The following is a 20,012-nucleotide window of genomic DNA, read 5'->3' on the forward strand; positions in this document are numbered from 1 at the left end:
GAAAACGAAGTTTTCCATTAGCATAGATAAAATATAATACTTTATAGTTTTTCTATTGTGAGGCACGGCAAAATTAATGGGGTTCCCCTGGAACCACCATGCACCACAGAATTAAGAACATAAAAAAGTAAAAAAGAAAAAAAAACATAAGAAGGTAACAAAGAGAAAATCAAAATAAAAAGGAGGTACTTTACTTTGTATGCAACACAGTTTGTGCACTAAGAAATTTAGGTCAATAAGCACATTGAAGCTGAAGTTTGTGGTTGTAAAATGTTTGAAAACAGCTAAGTTGCAGTTTTAACATTTATAATGCCAAGAAACAACAGACACACTGAAATTTATCAAACTTCTACATTAAAAGTACAACAGCTCAGACAAAGTCGAGACTTGGATACAAACTATCACCCGAAAGAAAATCACGTTATATATGTACTCATAAATTTAGTACTGTAATAAGTTTACAGGTATTTGCTCTGCCTACTCTTTTCTCTTGTCCCCTCCCAACGTGAACCTTTTGTGTCAGGACGTTCTGCCTGGTAAAACTTTAGGAAATTGGCAGCTTTAGTCGCTTAAATGTTATCTATTTAAGTTATTGTTTGTCGCCCATTATAAACTACAACTCCAATGCTGCTCTGGACAGTTTCGATGACGTTACAAGGGCATTTCATTTCTCACAGTAACCTTTCCTGTTTGCCTGGCGCATTTGCGCCTCCTGTCTAGATAGAGGAGGTGAGGAATAGTTTACTTTTCAGAGTTCAAGGTTTGGTTTCGGTGCTCGTCCGGTGTGAAGGGTTTTTACCGAGGCATTAAGCCCCTTTTCACATAGTCAAGATGCTGAACATGTGGAAAGTGCGGGAACTGGTTGACAAAGCGTGAGTATATATTGATTGTTTTGAGTTTATTTGGTGTAATTTGTGCCTGAAGTCTACCTGTTTGAAAGAGACACGTACCCAAAACTTTGACGTCACGTCACTCTAACAAGTTAGCTAGCCTGAACGCTACTACCGATTTAAGTGACTTTTACGACTACTGTTGGTGTCAATATGGTTATTTGACATTTTTGTTGAGCTCTTTGTTTGCTTCTAGTGGCGACTGTAGTATTGAGCTACGAGTTATTTGGGTCGTTCTCGTGCTTTCTTCGAAAGTGCAAGCTAACTTGCGTAGCTAACAAGCTAATTATGTAGCTCACTGGGTTAGCCAGCTAAGCTAGTTTGACAGCACTTCGGCATTCAATTCAATAAGGACTTTTAAAGGCTCAACCCATGTCCTATCTGCTGCTTTTTAGTTTCCCTTGGTTTGAAATGTATTTAAATGGCTTTATTTTTTGTCACTTTGTGGTTTATCGTATTTGTAGCCGAGTTTTCTCATCGCTACTGTAGCTAGACTGTGAATTATAATGGTTTATCATTGAATCATTACACAACCAACTCGCTTGTTGACGCCTGTTCAGGGAGTTGAATCGGCCAAAGCCATAAACAATTCAAAGTTCCCTATTGCCCAAACTGTATTTAAACGGATTATTGATCGAGTAGTGTGCATATTTTGTTACCTATATTGTGTGATTACTTTTTTTCACGATTTTTTTTTTTGTTATTACGGTGGTCACGTATTAAGGTTTAAAACCAGTTCAATTCAGGTTTTTATGTAGTGTAAAGTCACAACAAATTTCATCTGAAGATACTTTGACCCAATTTATGTACAGAGCTATACAATCAAATCAGTCCAATCATGTAAAAGGAAAAAGACTTAAATTAAGTTCCATAAATTCAAATTCAGTCCTGTTTGTACGATGCATGATAGTTTAGTTTATAGCCTAATCCTAATTTATAGTTTAGATATTTGTATTGAGTCACTTACCTTGCAATTATTCCTAATCCTGAACAAACATGTGGTGACGCTGGATGGTTCATTGTAAAAACAATTCCTCTGTAATTTAGGCTCCTAAGTTTATATTAAAATATGTAACCAGCAATAACAACAATTAGCTTATTTTCCTAATTTTACTTAGATGTTGCCATGATATAAGGGACATTTCAAGAATGTCCTATTTGTCTCTGGTTTTGCATCTAAAATAAAGTGGCTTGTGTAAGTTTCATTCAGCCAGAAAGTCACATTTGTTACTGCAGAATATAAAGTTTAATGGCCTAAAACATCTATGGAGAACAGCTGGTCTTGTATTTTATTGTTCCTCAGTTTCCCCCAAAAACAATTTTCTTTCATTTTTTTAAAGTAAGCATTTGTGATGAATCTCTGAAATGAAATTCTTATATTAAACTTTAAATTACCTCCAAATTTAGTTGTGCAGTGGATCTTGTTGCTAGAATTGCATCTGCTTACACAAGGAAATCAGGTGACTTGTGTTATATTTCTTTTGAAGGGGTTTTATTCATGATTGAAAACATGAGCTAATGTAAGTCATACAAATCTACCAGTCATAAGTAAATGAGCAACTTTTGTTTTCAGGCTGAAAATAATTTTTTCCCCTCTGTCAGAAAACAAAGGCTAATGAAAGATTTTTCCTAATATGTTTACTTTATTACCACAGATATGCAAAGGTTGCATCATGACTGATCAAGGCACTGAACCAAAAAATGACTGCTGCAGACCAGTCCTAACATATATAATTAAAGCATCTTCTTTTAACACTCGTTCGCCTTTAAAAACGTCTCCGAATTTTGTTTTGGAATATTTGATTCATGCCAGAGCGTTTACAATTCATGACCTTGCTGTGTTTGCAGCTCATTAGTGGACACCCAGTTGATTTCTTAAGAACAGAAATTTCTTTTGAGTCAAATGTTTTTAGTTCGGTTTACAACATAATTAATCTAGTACTTGCTAAGTCACCTGGGCTAACAGTAGTTAAATGCATTTAGAAAACATTGATTTTTTTCATGAGTTAATAGAAGTGCCATGAAAGGCCAGCAATTTGGTTCTTTTACTGTTCCGCCTGTCAGCACTAAAGTTGGGCAACATCTCATTCTGCTTTGCGCCGTAATTTGTTTAGAGCTGCTGGCTGAACAAAGCGTGGTGTGCTGTCCTGTGCTCTGAGCTGTATTAGGGTATTGCACAACATTTCCTCCCTTCAAAGGTTTAATTTTGCAAACCCAGACAATAGAATGCTATTGAGTCTACTGAAGACTTTTATTCTCGTGGATGCACTCGCCTTCCTGGAGTGTGACCTCGTGTAAAACATCTTGTTTGTTAGTAGATGTCAGGGGAAGAGAAACGGGGGCATTGAAACCGACTAAGGTAGTTTCCTTCATGCTGACTTTTCTCTCGTTTAACAAAACGATTAAAGTCATGTCACCAAGCTTGAGTCATTTACGTAAACCCAGGCAGCACCTTGTTTTTTGTTGACAGATTAAAAACTCACTCAAGTCCTCTGCCAACAGCCAGGAAGGCGTTTTGCTCTGCGCTGCGGCAGCGGAAATCTGCGTTCTGATGTGTCACCCTGGAAGCATCAGAACTTATGTTTGATCTCACAGATAGCAAGGAGAGCAGCCACCTCAGCGAAGACAGAAAAATGTTGCATCATACTCTTGTTGTGTGTCTGTCAATTTCAGCCAGGAACCAAAATTTGTATATTTTCATTTTTCTGAGTTATTCAAGCTGTATGCAGGTTGTAACTTGGACAGTAATGCAGCGGCGTCACCATGTTATTGTATGTGGAACATAATCTAACCCACAGATCTTTTGCTGATGGTAGAAAAATATGTTGCAGTTTTAACATTACCTGTTTCTTATTGCGTATATGTGTTGTTCTTTTTTATATATAAAAAGCTGGTTTGGTGGTTCTTCTCAGTTCAAGTGTTGCAGTCGGCCTCTTGTGTACCAGCTGTGGTTTTAACAGAGCCTGATGTCAGTAAGCGTAATTGCCGATCTTTACGTTTCCACACCCTAGTTATCAGACTTTGACGACAGCCACTTCTTTTATTTTTATTTAAGAAAATGTAGTGACTGTCAGTGTGCAGCAATAGATGCTTTATTTCTCTGTGCTCCTTTGAGGTGATTAGGAAGGTTACAGCTTGTCTGGAAACTTTTCTGAATTAAAGTTTGGTCACTAAATTGTAAGACATGTCAACATTTACTTAACATTAAATGTTAAGTAAATGTTGACTTTAAGACTGACTTTAATTACTTTGCCCAAACTAGCATGGTTGTAAAATAGTTTACTGAATAAAATTGACGTGATCCTAACAAAGTCTAAATTTAAAGCCATGCAGCATAAAGCTCTGTGAATTCTAGACAAAGTGTGTTTAGAGCTTCTTGATGCGCCACAAGATTCAGATTGTTTGTTGGCCGTACCTGTAATGATGGCCTTGTTATTGGAGATCTTTTTATTATTATTATTATAATAAATGATAGTTTGTGGCGTACAGACAGCAGTGCTCTGGAAGTGAATATAGAGCTCCATGTGTTGCAAACGATGCTCAAATTAAGATGACATGCTTGTTTTTATTTATTTATTTTTTTGTAAAAAAAAAATCTACGAAGTCTTTTTGCCAGGTGCTGTCCTATATTGAGTTTATCAGGTGTTAATGCACCATATCTATGCCCAGATGTTTCAGGCTTTTAAAGCAATCTGTCCCAGAAAGGCATTTTGTTTGACGTTCCTGCATGCTTTGTGAATGTTTGCTTTCTCCATGTTTTGCAGCTTCAGAAATGATCTTCATATGTTCGACTTGTTTAGTACACATTTCATTGAAAGACAATTGTTTTTGCTATAATCCCATATAAAATTGAAGCACTTCTATCGTTTTTGTTTTGCTGCACTGCAAAAATAGCTGTAGTCTTTATGTTTTCTCTTTGCACTTGTTCTTTCCACAGGTACTTATTGGGTTTTAGAATAGAGCTTATCCTGAGTCAGTCCAGCCATGTTTTACTCATTAACATGTTCTGTTTACTTTCTATAGTACGTTGAGTTTGAGTTTCCATTAGCTCGTCTTCCCCCTCATTTCTGATTTCCTCGTGGCGGTTTTTGTTTTAGGGACCAAAGTGTGGGTGTGGCCATCACTGAAAGACCTTTTGTCTTTTATTGTCTGTGTTGTGGTTTCAGCTGTGGCCATATTCTAAGATAAGACACCAAGAGTCATGTTTTTTTTTTTTTCTTTGTTGTTTAATTGATTGAATATATATAGAACCAATGTGGTGATGAACTACTCAGAGGTGGAGTCTAAAGTCAGAGAAGCTACCAATGACGATCCCTGGGGACCATCAGGGCAGCTAATGACTGAAATTTCAAGGTAAGAAAAGCAGAAGACGTCATGATCTCTGCACCCTTAGGGGCCTCTTAAAGAGACTTATTGTTTCCTTTTCTTAATGCTTTTGTTTTGAGTGTACCCTCATTAAATTTGTGGTCCTTCTCACTAAACTCTTTGTCTCCAGCATTGCATATTTTTCCCAGGAAGAACCAGCACTGGTTTGGTTGTTTATGAAATTACCCTGGAATTGTGTTCACGAACGATTTGCTCTCTCTGTGCAGCATGCATGTTGTAAATGAAGCTGAGAATAATTCATCGTTTCCTGTGAATGGATGCAGTTGATCTTTTAGTACAGTTACTACATAACATCAATTTAATAACTCACTCTCCCTTGTTGGGTCATCTGGACAAACAGACAGATTTGAAAAGAATATATTGTATTCAGTTTTTTCTTGACCAAATTGAGAAATGCATTTCCTGTTTTTGTTATTTTTTTAATGACAAAAATATATTAATCTTGATAACTGGGAAACATAAATCCCACAATTATAAAGTAGTCGATTCACTTGGAAACTAAACAATTCTGCATCGATTTAATGTGATTTGTTTACTTCGGGTAAAAGTTGACTGAATTGTTTATTAATATTGTCTGGAAATTTAGATTTGTGCAGTTGTGCTTTTTAATTGTTTTGAGAGAGGATTTTGCAACACAGAAAAACTAATATTACTCTCTTTGACTTGCTAATGTTCCAGGTAGACAAAATCAGAACGTTTTGCAGTACATTACATTTAGCGCTAATGCTAATTTATAGTTTAAATTTGGTAAGAATAGGACCAGAAAGCAAACATTCAGTTCGTCGAAGCCCAACTCAAAGCGATATGTCTTTGTATTTCCTTTTATTCAGCACAAATGCAAATAGATTTGCATTACCTGAAATAACTTTCTTTCATCTCAACGTAAACATTTGTTAGTTAAAGACTGTTGACTTCCTCTTATCCTTTGTGTGGTTGTGTAAACAGAGCCACCTTCATGTATGAGCAGTTCCCAGAGGTAATGAACATGCTGTGGGGCCGCATGTTGAGGGACAACAAGAAGAACTGGAGGAGAGTCTATAAGGTTTGGAGCCTCACACAAACGCACAGCTCTGGTTCAAACCTAGTGATGGACTCCTGAGTGCTGGTTTCATTTAAAGGGTTATCTTGACAAATCGGTTGGTTTTGTGAGATTTTGATTAATCAGTAATTCTTTTTTTTTTTTTTTTTATAGTCCCTGCTATTGTTGGCACATCTAATCAGGAATGGGTCAGAAAGGGTTGTAACCAGTACCAGAGAACATCTGTATGACCTGAGATCACTGGAAAGTTATCACTTTGTGGGTAAGGTGTACTTTCATTGTTTCTCGCTTGTCATGCTTTGTTTTTGTTATTATTGTTTTGATTTGTGTTGTTTATCAAATGGGAAAAATGGATTTTGGAGTTTGAAATGTATTAAAGCAGTTTATTTGGATTCTGTTCTCCCTGTATCAAAACATGTTTAACAATAAATTTCGTGATTTTTTTTTTAAATTCTTTTTTTCTTGTCTTCAATCTGTTACTAGACGAGAATGGGAAGGATCAAGGAGTAAATGTTCGTCAGAAGGTGAAGGAGCTCATAGAATTTGTTCAGGACGACGACAGACTGAGGGAAGAACGGAAAAAGGCAAAAATGAACAAAGACAAGTACGTCGGCGTTTCCTCTGACAGTATGGGATTTCGAGGTTACAGTAAGTAACACCGTTCTGTTTCTGAATGATTTTTTTTCTTTTAAATATTTTTGAAAAAAATAAATACCTGAAAATTAAAGTATTCTTTTAGTTTACGTGCCGTAATGTTTTTTTCTCATCAGCGGGGGACAGGTACGACTCCAGTGGTGAAAGCCGTGCAAAGTGGGACGATGACTGGGAGAAGAATAAAGGACCTTTCCCCTTCAGTGAAAAGCTGGGGGAGATAAGTGACAAAATCGGCAGCACCATTGACGATACGATAAGCAGGTTTAGGAAGAAGGACAGAGACGACTCCCCAGATCGGTTCAGGTACAAGAAAGCTTGAAGTTATTATTGTCAAAGAAAACAAAAAAAGGAAGGAGATTTCTACCTGAACTTATAAGAAAAAAAAACCCCACTGCGCTGTTGCTCAGTGGTTACATTCCTGTTTTCATGTAAAGTGAAGTTGGCTCAAAACTCGATCAATAAAAAATGGAGGGAAGTATATGAATCTCAAGTGAGGATAATGCACTTTCAGGGGAAGAAAGGAAATGTTCTTCAAACTTTGTCTCTGAAGCATCTCCTGCCTCCTTGATTGGTCTCCCTTTAGAAAATTGTTTTCAAACTGAAGACCTCAGAGCAGCAGTACAGAAACTACAGGATGAGATCTGAAAAGCCCTATCCATGAATTATTTACATCATGAGTAAAATCAGATCAACCGGAGTTACCAGACATGCTAAAGAACGCATCATCTCTTTCTCACTTCAATAAATTAGAATACCAGTGTTTGTGTGCAATAATTTAATCAGTTGTCTGCAGTTTAATCTAGCTCAAAATGTTATCCAAGTTCATAAAACAGCCTTTTTTTTTTCTTTCTCTTCCTGCAGTGACAACGAGGAGGACCGGGATCGTTCTTCGTACAACGGCCAGTCAAAAAGAGAGTTTAAAGACGAAGAGGAGACTGTTACAACCAAGAGCGTACAAATCGTCCAGGCAACCGAGACGACAGCAACACGGAAGAGAGGAGTACCGTCCAGAAAAGTGGACCTGGGGGCCGCAGCCCACTACACGGGAGACCAGAGCCCAGATACCACTGCCAAACAGGTAGCAACTGCACAGCTGACCTGAAGAAATTAGTTATTTGAAAAAATGTTTTTGTTTTGGATCTGTGGTCACGTCTTCATCCTACAAATGCAACTTTTTTTTTTCATCCAGACCCAGCCAGCTGCAGCGCCCCAACCTGCCAGTACAGGCCTGGCTGATCTCCTGATGGTGGACACCACGCCCAGCCAGCCTGCTGCCACAGGTATAACACCACATCCAGGGTGCCTCCATAAAAAGCCTCAACTTCATGCTTCTAAAATCAAGGCCTTAAAATGGCTTAAATTTTGTCGTGACAGCGCAATTAATCTAATATTCTCATATGTGGTGTTGTTTTTTTTTCTTATGGGACATTTCTGTCAGACAAAAGTTTCAGTCAGATGCAAACTTCTACATTGCGTTCTGTGACTCATGGCAGTTGAGGCTAACAGAAACCAGCCGCTAACATGGCCTTGCTAGCTAGCTTTTTTTGCATTTATCGTGGGTTGTGGACACATCGCAACTCACTCCGAGTGAAACTTAACACACGGGATGCGACAAAAATTAAAATTTTTTTAGAATTTGTTAAAAATGCACATGTTGCTAGCCCACATGTGCATGTCTGTGTGCGAATGAACGTGTGGGTTAAGGCTGTAGAGATTCATATGCAGTGTGAGAAGCACAAAGCAGCTGCCAAGAGCCACAAACAGACCCTAGAAATTTAAATTTAAAAGCATAGAAAAAATTTCACAATTTTTCCTATGCTGGACTGCGATGGACTGGAGATCCGTCCAGGGTGTAACCCGCCTCTCACCCACTGACGGCTGGAGATGGACACCAGCATCAGTGGGATAAGGATGTAAGAAAATGGATGGATCTGTGCTATGCTATGCTATGCTATGCTATGCTATGCTATGCTATGCTATGCTATGCTATGCTATGCTATACTTGATGGTAACACAGCTGGATCCTCCAATCGTCTTTTGTATCCATAGTTTTTTCAGTCTTAAATTTAATTAAATTTGTTGAAACCTGCAGACACCCTGACATCATGCATATTGTGGAATGTCACGGGTGATGGTGAACTATTTTGTGAAACATTTTGTTATTCATGAGCTCCTTTCTCCATGTTAAAAGAAAATTGAATGGATTCCAAGCAGAGAAACCAGTCACGCTTGCATTTCCACTAGTAACCTCCAGTAAGTCCTGGACTAACCTGATTAAGACGTCTCGCGGTAGCTGCAGGAGCACAGGAGACCCGGCTGGAAGTGATGACGCCCAGCTGCTGATGCTAGGCTTCAGGTTTGGGGGAAGGAGATGATCTATAGGAACTAAGTACACCAGATGTTTTCTCGAGGAGTCCCTGGTGAATGAAGAGGTTGGGAGCACTGAACAGATGTTTGGGCTCCTCCACCTGTTCTCCCCCCCACCCACTTCTGACACCTCAACACTGAAGGAATGCTAACTAAACAAGATTGACACCTGGAATTTACCTGTTTAAAACTTTATTTTTTTATTTTTCGCCGTAGATCTTTTCGGTGGATTTGCTGACTTCAACTCACCTGCTGCCTCAACTGGACAGGTCTCAGGATCTGGTATGTTTTAAGAGTTTTCTTTCTTCTTTTTCTTTTTTTCTATCCTTGGAGTAAGCTGTCCTGTTGCAGCCATGCTGCTAGAATATTCAGGAATATGTTGGGAGGCAGCCCTGGCCATATGGAGCCTGCTACCTGCTCTGCATAATAAGAACAGACACACATCAACTCCTGTTATGGATGACAAGGAGACGGGGACAGGAGAAGAAGTTGGTGGAGGTGGGGGGAGGAACTCTATGAAAGACAACAAGCTGGGCCAGTTTAATGAAAATTTAAAACGTAGCGCCAGTGGTCACTGAAAATGTTCTGGATAAAGAGAAAACATGGCTCAAATTTGACTTTTACCCCTTCTTGTGAAAACAGGTTCAGCTCCAACAATAAATGATCATCTAGTTGGGAAAAATCAAACGTATTGTTTTTCTCATGTGTCTGCAGCAGCAGTCTCCAGCCCCAATGGAGACTTTGGCGAGTGGAATGCTTTTCCTGGAGGCCAGATTCCAGCATCTGCTCAGAGTCCTGAAAACAGTGGAAGAGACCTTTTTGGAGCCATGGCAACAGCTTCCCCTACAGCACCGACCCCGGTGGCGGCGGCAGCCCCGGCTCCCGCCTCGGCAGATCTGTTTGACTTGATGGGACCGTCTCAGACCCTCACTTCTTCCCAGAGCCTCAACTTTAGCATGAGCAGCACACAGACAATGAGCACCAACATCATGCCGCAGCCAGTGTCACAGGTTTGCCTGCACTCAGCCGAACGTGGAAAACTCATGAAATGGAGCAGGATTTTGCCGCACACTGGCGATACTCTACTTTTCTCTTGCCTACAAAAATATATCTAACTTTTGTGTTTGTCTGGTCATGAAAACAACAGACGACCACGGGTTGGAAAATAAAGAAGCACCACCCATCACTGATGTAAAACGAAAGCCATCAAACGTCTAGTGACATGTCTGTCAGGCAGCCGTCTGCAGACCTGAGCAGATAGCCCAGATAATTAAATGGCTAATATCAGTATTTATTTTCATAACATTGTACAACAAATTGCTGTTTTCCTGCTGATAATTTAACTGTTAGTATTTCAGAAACAGAAATCATTACAATAAGGTAGATGTGTTGTGTAAATACAGTAACATTGTGGTATATGTAATATTGGCATACCTGCTAAATTACCGTAAGTCAAAGAACATTACTGACTACTATAATGATTCAAAATACATGCAATTATCTGGTTTTCTGAAATACTTTGAATTATGTTTTATAACATTCCCCAACTTCTTAAGGAACAAGTAAAATATGAACAAGTTGGTTATGTGCTGATTCTGAAATGGAAGATTGGCAAACACCTTAAAAGAAAATGAACCCATTGAAAGAAAGAAACTGATAAGACAGAATCATTCCTGCACTAATGATGTTTACTTATTGATTCTGTAATTTATAGTTCTTTGCTGAAGGCATCTTTAAGCTAGCCTAATTATTAGAGAATTATCTTGTGTTGACCTTCAAGCTGGTAGGGCGTTAACATCACCAGATGTTCATTTCTCCAACTAACCACCCACTTCTCTTGCTATCTCTTATCAGAATGAAACAGGAGTTTGAAAAACATTACAAATTTAACAACAGCTCTTACATGTCGACCATATTTTTTTGAGTTAAAAGGGTGACCTACTTAAAACTCCGTTTTGCTGCTCTGACGCCCACGCCACCCGTTTGGGCAGATTGCGTGGGGGTTAAGTGGGTCACACTGAAGGTTTTAGACCTTTTAAAGCAGTGTTTCCCAACCCTGGTCCTCGAGGCACACTGCCCTGCATGTTTTAGAAATGTCCCTGTTTTAATGCACCTCATTCAGTTGATTGCAGTTCAGCAAAGACCTGCTAATTGAAATCACCTGTGCTGAAGCAAGGAAACACCTAAAACATGCAGGGCAGTATGCCTTGAGGACCAGGGTTGGGAAACACTGTTTTAAAGTATGAAACTGCAAATTTCCATCTTAGATTTTTCAGTGTTGGATCTTTTAACTCTTCTGACTGTGGGTTAAGGCAAGAATTGGCTTGTTTCAGCATTTTGTGTGTTCTTGCGTACATGTTTCTTTTTACCAGCCCGTCCCCAACATGGGTGGTCCTCTGCAGCCACAGCCCATGCAGCCAGGAATGGCCTCACAAGGCCCTGGAGCCAAAGTGTCCCTTCCTTCCACTTGGTCCGATCACTCGGTTAACATCAGCCTGGACTTTCTGGGGCCTGGCATGCAGCCTCCCAAGCCCAGCCAGCCCAGCCTCAACACCCTCCAGCAAGGTGAGCCGAACCAGCAGCAAGCGTAATCACTTTGTCTCTTCTCAAGTCTCCATGTCGTTCAGAAGTGTCTCAAAATGTAGCACTTGTACTTACTTCTGTCTTTTGGGATTCCCAGGCCATCAGCCGGCTCCCAACATGCTCACCCACGGATTTTCCAGTATGAATCTTGGACCTACACCTGTCAGACCTCCTGCTAATGCTATGATGCAGCCTGGAGCGGGGATGGGGATGGGAATGGGGATGGTTCCTAACCAGGGCATGATGGGGATGGGCATGAACATGGGGATGCCACAGGGAGGTATGACCATGGGAATGCCTGGCGGAATGGGAATGGGGATGGGAATGCACCCTGCAATGGTCCAACAGCCCAAACACGACGCCTTTGCTGACTTTGGCAACTTCGGAAAGTGATGGAACCAGAGAGTGGAGATTACCGGTAATGGAGGCAGTCTCTTGCCGTCCATGGGTGAAGGATCATCATGAGCTCCAAACAAAGAGTACTTGAAAAAAATGTCAACTATCATATTAACACCCTGCCATCTCCCTATTTCTTTCTTTTTTTTTTAACAATTCTGTAGTGATGTGGATCTAAATGAATGTGCGATGATTGAACCAATAGACGTCAAGATGGTGTGCCTTGTTCGATTTATTATTCAGTGAGACGACAGTGCCACTGAGAAAATGTCAGGGGGATTTGCTTTATAACCTCAATCACACAAAATCAGAGTAGCAGAAATAAATGTATATTAATAGCTCCATTTGTTAAATAACTATCTAATGATTCATTTGGATAACATGATCAGCCATTTTCACCTTAACATGTCAAAGAATGTCAAGTTACCTCTTTGTTTCTCTTTGTTTGTTTTTTTTCTTCTTTGGTCTCTGTCTTCCTATGACCTGTAAATAGAAATCTGGAGCCCTTGCAATAAGTTATGAAGTTCACTGAGAGGCAGCGAAAATGTGACGAGTTGCATCATACAGACCAAATCTGATATGAATCGAGATCTATCGCAAAGCACATGTGAATGCATTCTCTTTGTACATATGTGTCCACACTCCAAATGTGGCTTTAAGTGTTACAGTTGGGGAGTAATTATTATTAATTGTTTGCAGTGAAAAGTTGTTAATTCAAGGAACGTCTCCTTTTGGTAAAGTGTAATTTGTGGCCTTTCTTATTAGAAGATATCTATATATATTTTACTTATGAAGAATATTATAATCAGTTTGCGTCCAAGCGAGATAATCAATAAAAACTGCCTCATGTAAGGGGGGAGGGTGATGAAGGGTATGGGATTTTTATTACAACTGTTTTTTTTTCCTCCTTCCCCTCAGCAGATACAATGAGACTCTGCCACACACACAAGATAAAATAGTTTTACTCTGTTTTGTCCCGTGCACCTTTTTTTTTTTTCTTTTAATTGTGTCCGAACTATTCAGGCCAGTGATAGCTTCAGTTCCAAACACACAAACGTATTCTCTCAGCACCTCAGGTGTTAACGTAAGCTGTTAAGACTGTAAGATGCATCTATGCGAAACGTCGACCATTCATTCGTTTGTTTTGGTGGTATATAGTGCCTTTCGTCACCACTGTTCTTGCACATTCTTGCGACGGCCTCGGATGAGTTTTTAACGTCACAACAATCGCCGGTGCAAGCTGGTGTGTTTTGCGACTCGTCGGGTACAGGTTAAAGGAGGACGAGGAACTTTTCAAGCGAATTCAGCTGCTGTTAGTTTGTGTTAACATGTGAACACGGTTGGTCCTAAGTGATTCCAAGTGCCTGCCGATTAGCTGCCTCCAGACCCTTGCTAATGAGCGATAATCAAAATTGAACTGCGCAGGCTGGACCTTTCCTTTTGTTTGTATCTGAGATAAATAATTCAACAACAGAAGAAGGCAGTAGCCTCTGAGGAGGATTCAACCTGTGCTTTCTGACTCTCCTTAAGGGCTCAAGCAGCTGAGCGCAGTAACACATAGAAGCCTTGCGTTGATGTCTGAAGCATTAAAATGACCAAAATCTGTTTGCTGTTTTTTCTAATGTATATCAGAAATTGTTTTATGCATTTTGTTTTCTACTTTAAATCATTTTTTTTTGGTCCTCTTTTTAAAATGGGATTGTTACTGAAACACTAGTATATGCAAATGTACAAGAGACCCTCTGAGAAAATGAGATCTTGCATTTACTCCCATTCTGATTTGATTTGAACGTCAAGATTCCTTATGGACAACATTAAACAGTTGATTTAAATTTGTTAATGATGTGTGTTATTTGGTGTGCTGTGTCATTAGCCTCATTCAAAAATGCTTCAAGCAGCAAAAGTGAAGCCAACACATTTGGCTTCTAAATTGAGTTTAGTTAATGCGAGTTAAACTTTATTGTTTGAGCTAATAAAGAGATGGGAGGGGGCTGCTGTGAATGACTGCCAAACGTATTACATTGCAGGTAACCTAAATTTGCAATGGATTTTATTTGGGACAGCTGGACAGGCAGAACTTGTGTGGTATAAAACTCAGATTAATATACAAGGAGGAGAAAGTAAAATCAAGTTTTTTTGTGTGAAAATGCAGGGTTTGTGTAAGTTTCACCATCTCAAATTTAAGACTTTTTAAGAAAATCCATAGAAATGTGCAAACTTTGTCCAACCAAATGGCGATAAGTCCTCACTTAGCCCTGATAGACGCGCTAGGTAGCTAACACTATGTTAGCAGTGAGTTACTGAAGGCCTTAACTGTGAATCACAGAACGTTATGAAGATGTCTGCATGTGACTGAAACTTTTGCCTGACAGAACATTTAAGTGAGAAAAAGAAAATATATATACAAGATTAAGTAGTTCTGTGATTTAAGGCCAACTTGCCTTTCAGAATTGAATTTAAGGCATTTTAAGACCTTATCTTCAGATACATGAATTTAAGACTTTAATGTAATGTATTGGGTACTTTTGTAATCCTTGAAATCAGAATTAAAATGGCGAAAGTCGAAGCTTACCGAGCAGCCCTTGGCTCAGTGTCACATTGACTGTAAAGGCAATGTAGTTAAAGCTGCAGATAAACCATTAGAACCTCAGCAGATAGTGGTATTTGTGAACGTGTCCTTTTGTGTTTGAATGCAGAAAATGGAGAGAAGTGTTGTCTGTATATACTGCTAAAGCTAGCCACCGAAAAGAAGCGCAAAATCCAACACATTGTTCCGTCTTGGAGGAGGGTGAGCTCTGAGTGATGCGCAGCGTCAGTGTCGTGCCACACAATGTTGGGACAAAAAGTTGAATTTTAGTTTAACCTGACCAGGTTAAACTAAAATTCCATATGTTTAACAGTTGCTTTCTTGCTACTCTTCCATGAAGGACAGCTTTGTGGAATGCTGACTACTGGTTGTTCTGTCAACAGATTTTCACACTTGAATCACGAGCCTATCGGCTGCTTCTCTGACGCATCCTGTCAGCTTTGCAGTTTCCCTTATAACAGATATCGTTTTATAGCCTGGAGCTCCTTTGAACTTCTCCACAACTTTCTCCCTGCTGTGTCCCTCAGTCTTCTTTCATGAGTCCTCGTTTATGCTCTCCTTACTTTAGCACATATAAAACTGCAAAAATATATCTACGATAACATAAAGTGGAAAAGGTTTGAGTGTAATTACCGCACGTGGAAGATTGACGCAGTTAGAAAAGAAACTCCACTTAAAACTTCAATCTAAAAAAAAAATATGTTTAAATACTCCAGTTTCTTGTAGCGAGAAGGACGGCCTGATTTCTCTGGTGTAACGCAGAGGACACAGATAGCTCGATCTAATTTTGGGTCAATTTACAATCAGCGCTGTGCCCTTCTTATATTGTGTCAAGATTTGTTTGAGCACACTTGTGTGACAAACACGGCTTGCATTAAACAATTGACCCCGTTTTCCCTCTCTGGAGAGGCCCGTTAAATGGGCTACACTAATAATATTCTGATACATTACATGAAGTGTAACGGTATATACAGTAGATGAACAAAAATCTAAACTAATGATCGGATGTGCCCCACTTGTGACTGAAAATAAAACGGAATAAGGGTCAATTAATCTCCGCAGACAAAATAAAGAGAAACCCAAATAGGAAAAGTTGCAGAACTGCAGACGCGGTCGCGACAAACATCCGCTCAGTGCCACTTATCATCCGAAATAAACCTCTGTCATTTAAAAGGAAAGCGGGTGGTGGGAGGGGGGGGGAGGAAACTGCAACATCTTTACAACTTCCACGAGATGCAGTAAATTGTGCTTTTATGGGTAATGTGCCCATTAAAGAGTAAAAAGCAATCTGAGACGTCAAGACAAATGACAGCTTTTGAGTGCCATCTGCAATCTCGAGCTTCGCAAACTCAATTATTCATAATGCATTTATGAAGTCCGCTGAGACTGCGCTGTCATTCCTGTTCAAACTAACGGGAAAAGCAACATAAAGGGACAAGCAGCCTACCAGATGACAATAGCTTCACCGGCGGCTCTGGTGTGTTTATGCTGCCACCTGCTGGGTAAAAACCATAACACAGACCACACGCAAAAAAAACAAAAAAAAAACAAACTTCAGCCAGAATTCAGGAGCTTTTTATTTCTCAATAAAATGGTCATTTCTCTGGCTCATCATATCAATATGATATAACAGCGTGTGCTCGATATTACAGTGTCTCACAACATCGAACGTGCGCTCGGTACAACCCAACACGGTTGTTCTCTGATCAGCTGTTCTCTGATCATGTCAAGTCACGGACATCAAAAAGAAATCAGAGAGGCTGTGGGTTGACCAGAATCACGTTTTCACCGCGGATGAAAAGCTGGCTAATGTGGCGCGTGTGCACCTTCCCGTACTTCTTCTTCTTCTGCTGGGCCGCTGGATCCCGGGCCTTCACCGAGACGACGCCTTTATGTCGTTTGCTTCCGACGTCCTCTGACGGCTTGGGTTCCGCCGTCCCGTCGCCGTCTTCCCTCGGCTCGCCGCCCTCCAGGGTTTCCTGGAGACTTAGCTTCTCAAAGAGCTGGATGAAGATTTTGGTGGCATTAATGCTCGACAATAAAAACAAGACGTTAACAAAAAACGTCTAGAAAGGTTTTATGAAATCAAACTCGCACGCTAAGTACTTTCTTTATCAGGTCGTTTTTTTTTACACTTTCTAAATAAAGACCCTGTTTATAGTCACTGCTGGGTGTAATTATGATAATTTGCAGGGTTCAAATGACTTGTCACTGTAGGGGGAACACCTACACGATTCGACTGCATGCAAATATTCACCCGATCTGAAAGGTTAGTGCCTGTTTATCAATATTTGATTTTTTTTTTTCTTTGACTAAACAGAAGCAAAGCCTAGCTTCTCAGCTGATATTTTTTAGGAGCTGCTCAGAGGAGATGTGCACATACTTTGTGTTATTATCCAACATTTTCCTTTTAAAGATGATTTTGATTTGTCAGATTATTTTTTTCTTAGAAAGTATACACCTGCATCCAGCTCCTGCCCTATTGGTGCAAAGTTGTATCTATTTTTAACTGTGTTCTAGGGCCGCACAAAATCGTCGCAAGGGCCACAAATGGCCCACGGGCCGCCCTTTGGACACCCCTGCCTTGAAAAATTACAGATGTGTAAGACTTAGGGGAGAAGGGGGGGGGGGCGGCATTATGGCTTAAAAATAAAATCCCAGATTTTTTTTTTCTTAAACCAAATCTGATTTATGATTTGGTTATACTGATTATACTTTCTCTTTTTTTTTTTTCCTTAAAAAAGTTACTAATCACAGAAAATATCTTAACGAACTGGCTTTAATTTCAGTCAATCACTCTGTGAGTTGACTTGAATTAAAAGTCAGTAAGGAAAAAAAAAGAAGAAGCTGTAAAACAAGATGGTGGTTCTTCGGTAACATCTGAACTATGGAAACCCAGGGGCTGCACTGATAGAAAAGTGGGACGTTTTATTTTCTCCAAAATAAAACGTCCAGCAGCTGAACACCCTCAAAATGTGCGTCGCTTTGACAGAACCTTTGCCAGCATTATTTCAGTTAGGAGAAAAAAAAAAACATCAAGTGGATACCCGTGAAACGGTGAGGGCCTTCTCGTGGTACAACGCCTCTCCAAGTAGAGGCTCTCTGTACGTCTCATCGACATCCACCATGGCCTGACAAACACACACAGCACCCGGCGATGAACAAACATATAGTGCAAAGACATGCAGCGTACAGCGAACAGACTATTGGGCGTCTTCTCACCATGTTCCAGAACTTGTCGAAGACGACGACGAAGCCAGAGCACACGCCCCTCAGGCCTTTAAAGGTCCTGATGTGAACTCGGACTCTGATCCTCTCCTGTACGCAGCGGTGCAGCTCCCCCAGAGGACTGCCCTGACACACTGAAGACACGTGAGCAGGAGGTTACGCAGCCGACTCATAAATCATGCAAAGAATTCAGGTGAAGCGCAGAAACATCTCTCCTTGAGTAAGCTGAGAGATTCACGTTTCCATTTTTTATTTACTGCTAATAGTGACGCACGACATGTTGGCATTGACATTGGCTGATGCTAGTCATTTTTTAACATGTTGGTTCTAGTACAATAACAAAACTGGGGTGGTATTAACACCCGATAATGATTTTCATCTTGCTGCTGTTTGTGTTTATGGAGGAGACGTGATTGGTCATTTGGTGCTTATTTGGTCATGTGACAGTGATGGTAATGCAGCACAAGGTTATGGGAGTGTTTAAACTGAAGCAGAAAAGCAATGTCAACAAAACGGTCATTTTACACCATCTAAAAAGTAGGAAAATAAATATCGGTTATTGGCCATATTAGTGATATTAATATCAGGATCTGCCTAAGTTTTCATATCAGTGCGTCCCTAACTGTTAATATCCAGAATTAAACTATATTCAGCAAATATAGTAGGGGTAGTGACAAATCCGTCACATTTTAATCATGCACTTCACAAAACCGACTAAGTTTGACATATTTTACCGAGAAGAAGGGCCAAACAGTATCTACATTTGTGTAGTTGGTGGAGAAATAAATATCTTTAGAGCTGGAATTGCTAAGAAAGAGCTTATGCAACCATTGACCTGAAGAAAAGCGCACTCCACACTTTTCAGATTTTTGGATGAAACAATGTTGCGAATTAATTTCTAACTACGTGTTCAAAATAGGAAGAAAAAAAAAACACAGCAAACCAAACATAGTGGTTGAGATAAGCTGTTAAAAAGCTAAAGAGGACGTGTCGTGCCTTGTTTGCAAGGCACTTGAACGCATCCTGGTTTTGCTGTTATGTAGCAGCAGTGTGACGGCTGAACCTACAGGGCATCCTCGTCAGGACATTTTTCAGCGGTTTCTGCCTCCTTCTCGTCCGCGGCGCCGCGCCGCCGCTGCTGTCCCCTTCCTCTGACACCGGGTTGTTGACCATCAGCTTCTTCAGCCTCTCGATGCGCTCCGGGTCTGCCACCCCCTTCATCGCTTTCCGCTGTCTTTTCTCCACATTCTCTGGCTTTGCTCGGCCCCGGCCGCCCTTCAAGAAGCTCTCGTACTCCGCCACATTGTTGAAGCACTTGATGTTGGGGAAGGGAAGCGGCGGCGCTGCTGGGGAGTACAGGGCCAGCAGCGGGTCAAACTTCTCAGAGCAGACATTTAATTCATTTGCCTCATCATCTCCTGTGTCTGCCTCCGGTACCAGCTCCGGTCCAAACGCAGAGTGTTTACTGTCCGGCCTTGCACTTTTTCTTTCCCTCTCCTCCATGTTTGAAACAAGCGGAACGCCATGAAGCGAGGAATCCTGGGAAAGTTGTCGCTGTCCTTGAGTTTATCCTTTTCTGTACACTTCAATATTTCCATTGCCTCCCTAAAGACGCCATAATGCGTATTTCCCCCTCAATATTATGTTTTTTATTGAGCCCAGTTTTATCTCCCAAGAGTCAAGTACCAATAAAAAGAAAAAAAGATTTTTAATTGGACTACAAATCCCATAGCTCTTCAATACACGTGATTATCAGTGGCTGTGTTTCTTAACGTGGGTAGAAATGAAGATAAAGCGGCGTGGGAGGAGTTATTTTTGCCTGGATAAAATGTTTATAATAAAATATTTTTCATCCTTGGAATGATATCAGAAATATTGTAAC

At 40.3% G+C, this 20,012-nt stretch overlaps 2 protein-coding genes across 4 annotated transcripts; one reads left to right on the forward strand and one right to left on the reverse strand.

The window, feature by feature from the left end:
• Positions 1-668: 668 nt before the first annotated feature.
• On the forward strand, positions 669-14,155 carry LOC103154060 (clathrin interactor 1-like). 2 transcript variants are annotated; one of them, XM_007575210.2, is made up of 12 exons: positions 669-872; positions 5,139-5,243; positions 6,222-6,318; positions 6,469-6,577; positions 6,799-6,963; positions 7,086-7,272; positions 7,831-8,047; positions 8,159-8,249; positions 9,553-9,618; positions 10,054-10,346; positions 11,709-11,901; positions 12,017-14,155. In XM_007575210.2, exons 1-12 carry the CDS (start codon positions 832-834, stop codon positions 12,310-12,312), a joined length of 1,860 nt encoding a protein of 619 aa, XP_007575272.1. In that variant the 5' UTR covers positions 669-831; the 3' UTR covers positions 12,313-14,155. The 2 variants fall into 2 exon arrangements, with proteins under 2 accessions (XP_007575272.1, XP_007575271.1); XM_007575209.2 differs by having other exon boundaries at positions 671-872; positions 10,051-10,346.
• Positions 14,156-16,460: 2,305 nt separating this feature from the next.
• On the reverse strand, positions 16,461-19,697 carry LOC103154061 (U7 snRNA-associated Sm-like protein LSm11). 2 transcript variants are annotated; one of them, XM_007575212.2, is made up of 5 exons: positions 19,198-19,697; positions 18,125-18,264; positions 17,950-18,033; positions 16,865-16,905; positions 16,461-16,828 (listed from the first exon to the last, which is right to left on the reverse strand). In XM_007575212.2, exons 1-5 carry the CDS (start codon positions 19,631-19,633, stop codon positions 16,654-16,656), a joined length of 876 nt encoding a protein of 291 aa, XP_007575274.1. In that variant the 5' UTR covers positions 19,634-19,697; the 3' UTR covers positions 16,461-16,653. The 2 variants fall into 2 exon arrangements, with proteins under 2 accessions (XP_007575274.1, XP_007575273.1); XM_007575211.2 differs by having other exon boundaries at positions 16,461-16,905; positions 19,198-19,695.
• Between the last annotated feature and the right edge of the window lie 315 nt (positions 19,698-20,012).

Source organism: Poecilia formosa, unplaced genomic scaffold, assembly GCF_000485575.1.
Source record: "Poecilia formosa unplaced genomic scaffold, Poecilia_formosa-5.1.2 Scaffold372, whole genome shotgun sequence".
Taxonomy (NCBI): Eukaryota; Metazoa; Chordata; class Actinopteri; order Cyprinodontiformes; family Poeciliidae; genus Poecilia; species Poecilia formosa.

Bases quoted from the DNA above. Each gene is read 5' to 3' on its own strand.
- LOC103154060 (XM_007575209.2), top strand. From the start codon at position 832: ATGCTGAACATGTGGAAAGTGCGGGAACTGGTTGACAAAGC. The intron at 7,273-7,830 runs GTACAAGAAAGC...CTCTTCCTGCAG, and splicing joins GACTCCCCAGATCGGTTCAG to TGACAACGAGGAGGACCGGG. The intron at 10,347-11,708 runs GTTTGCCTGCAC...TCTTTTTACCAG, and splicing joins TGCCGCAGCCAGTGTCACAG to CCCGTCCCCAACATGGGTGG.
- LOC103154061 (XM_007575211.2), bottom strand. From the start codon at position 19,633: ATGGAGGAGAGGGAAAGAAAAAGTGCAAGGCCGGACAGTAAACACTCT. The intron at 18,265-19,197 runs GTAGGTTCAGCC...ACGTGTCTTCAG, and splicing joins TGTCCTGACGAGGATGCCCT to TGTGTCAGGGCAGTCCTCTG. The intron at 18,034-18,124 runs GTGAGAAGACGC...TGTGTTTGTCAG, and splicing joins TCGACAAGTTCTGGAACATG to GCCATGGTGGATGTCGATGA.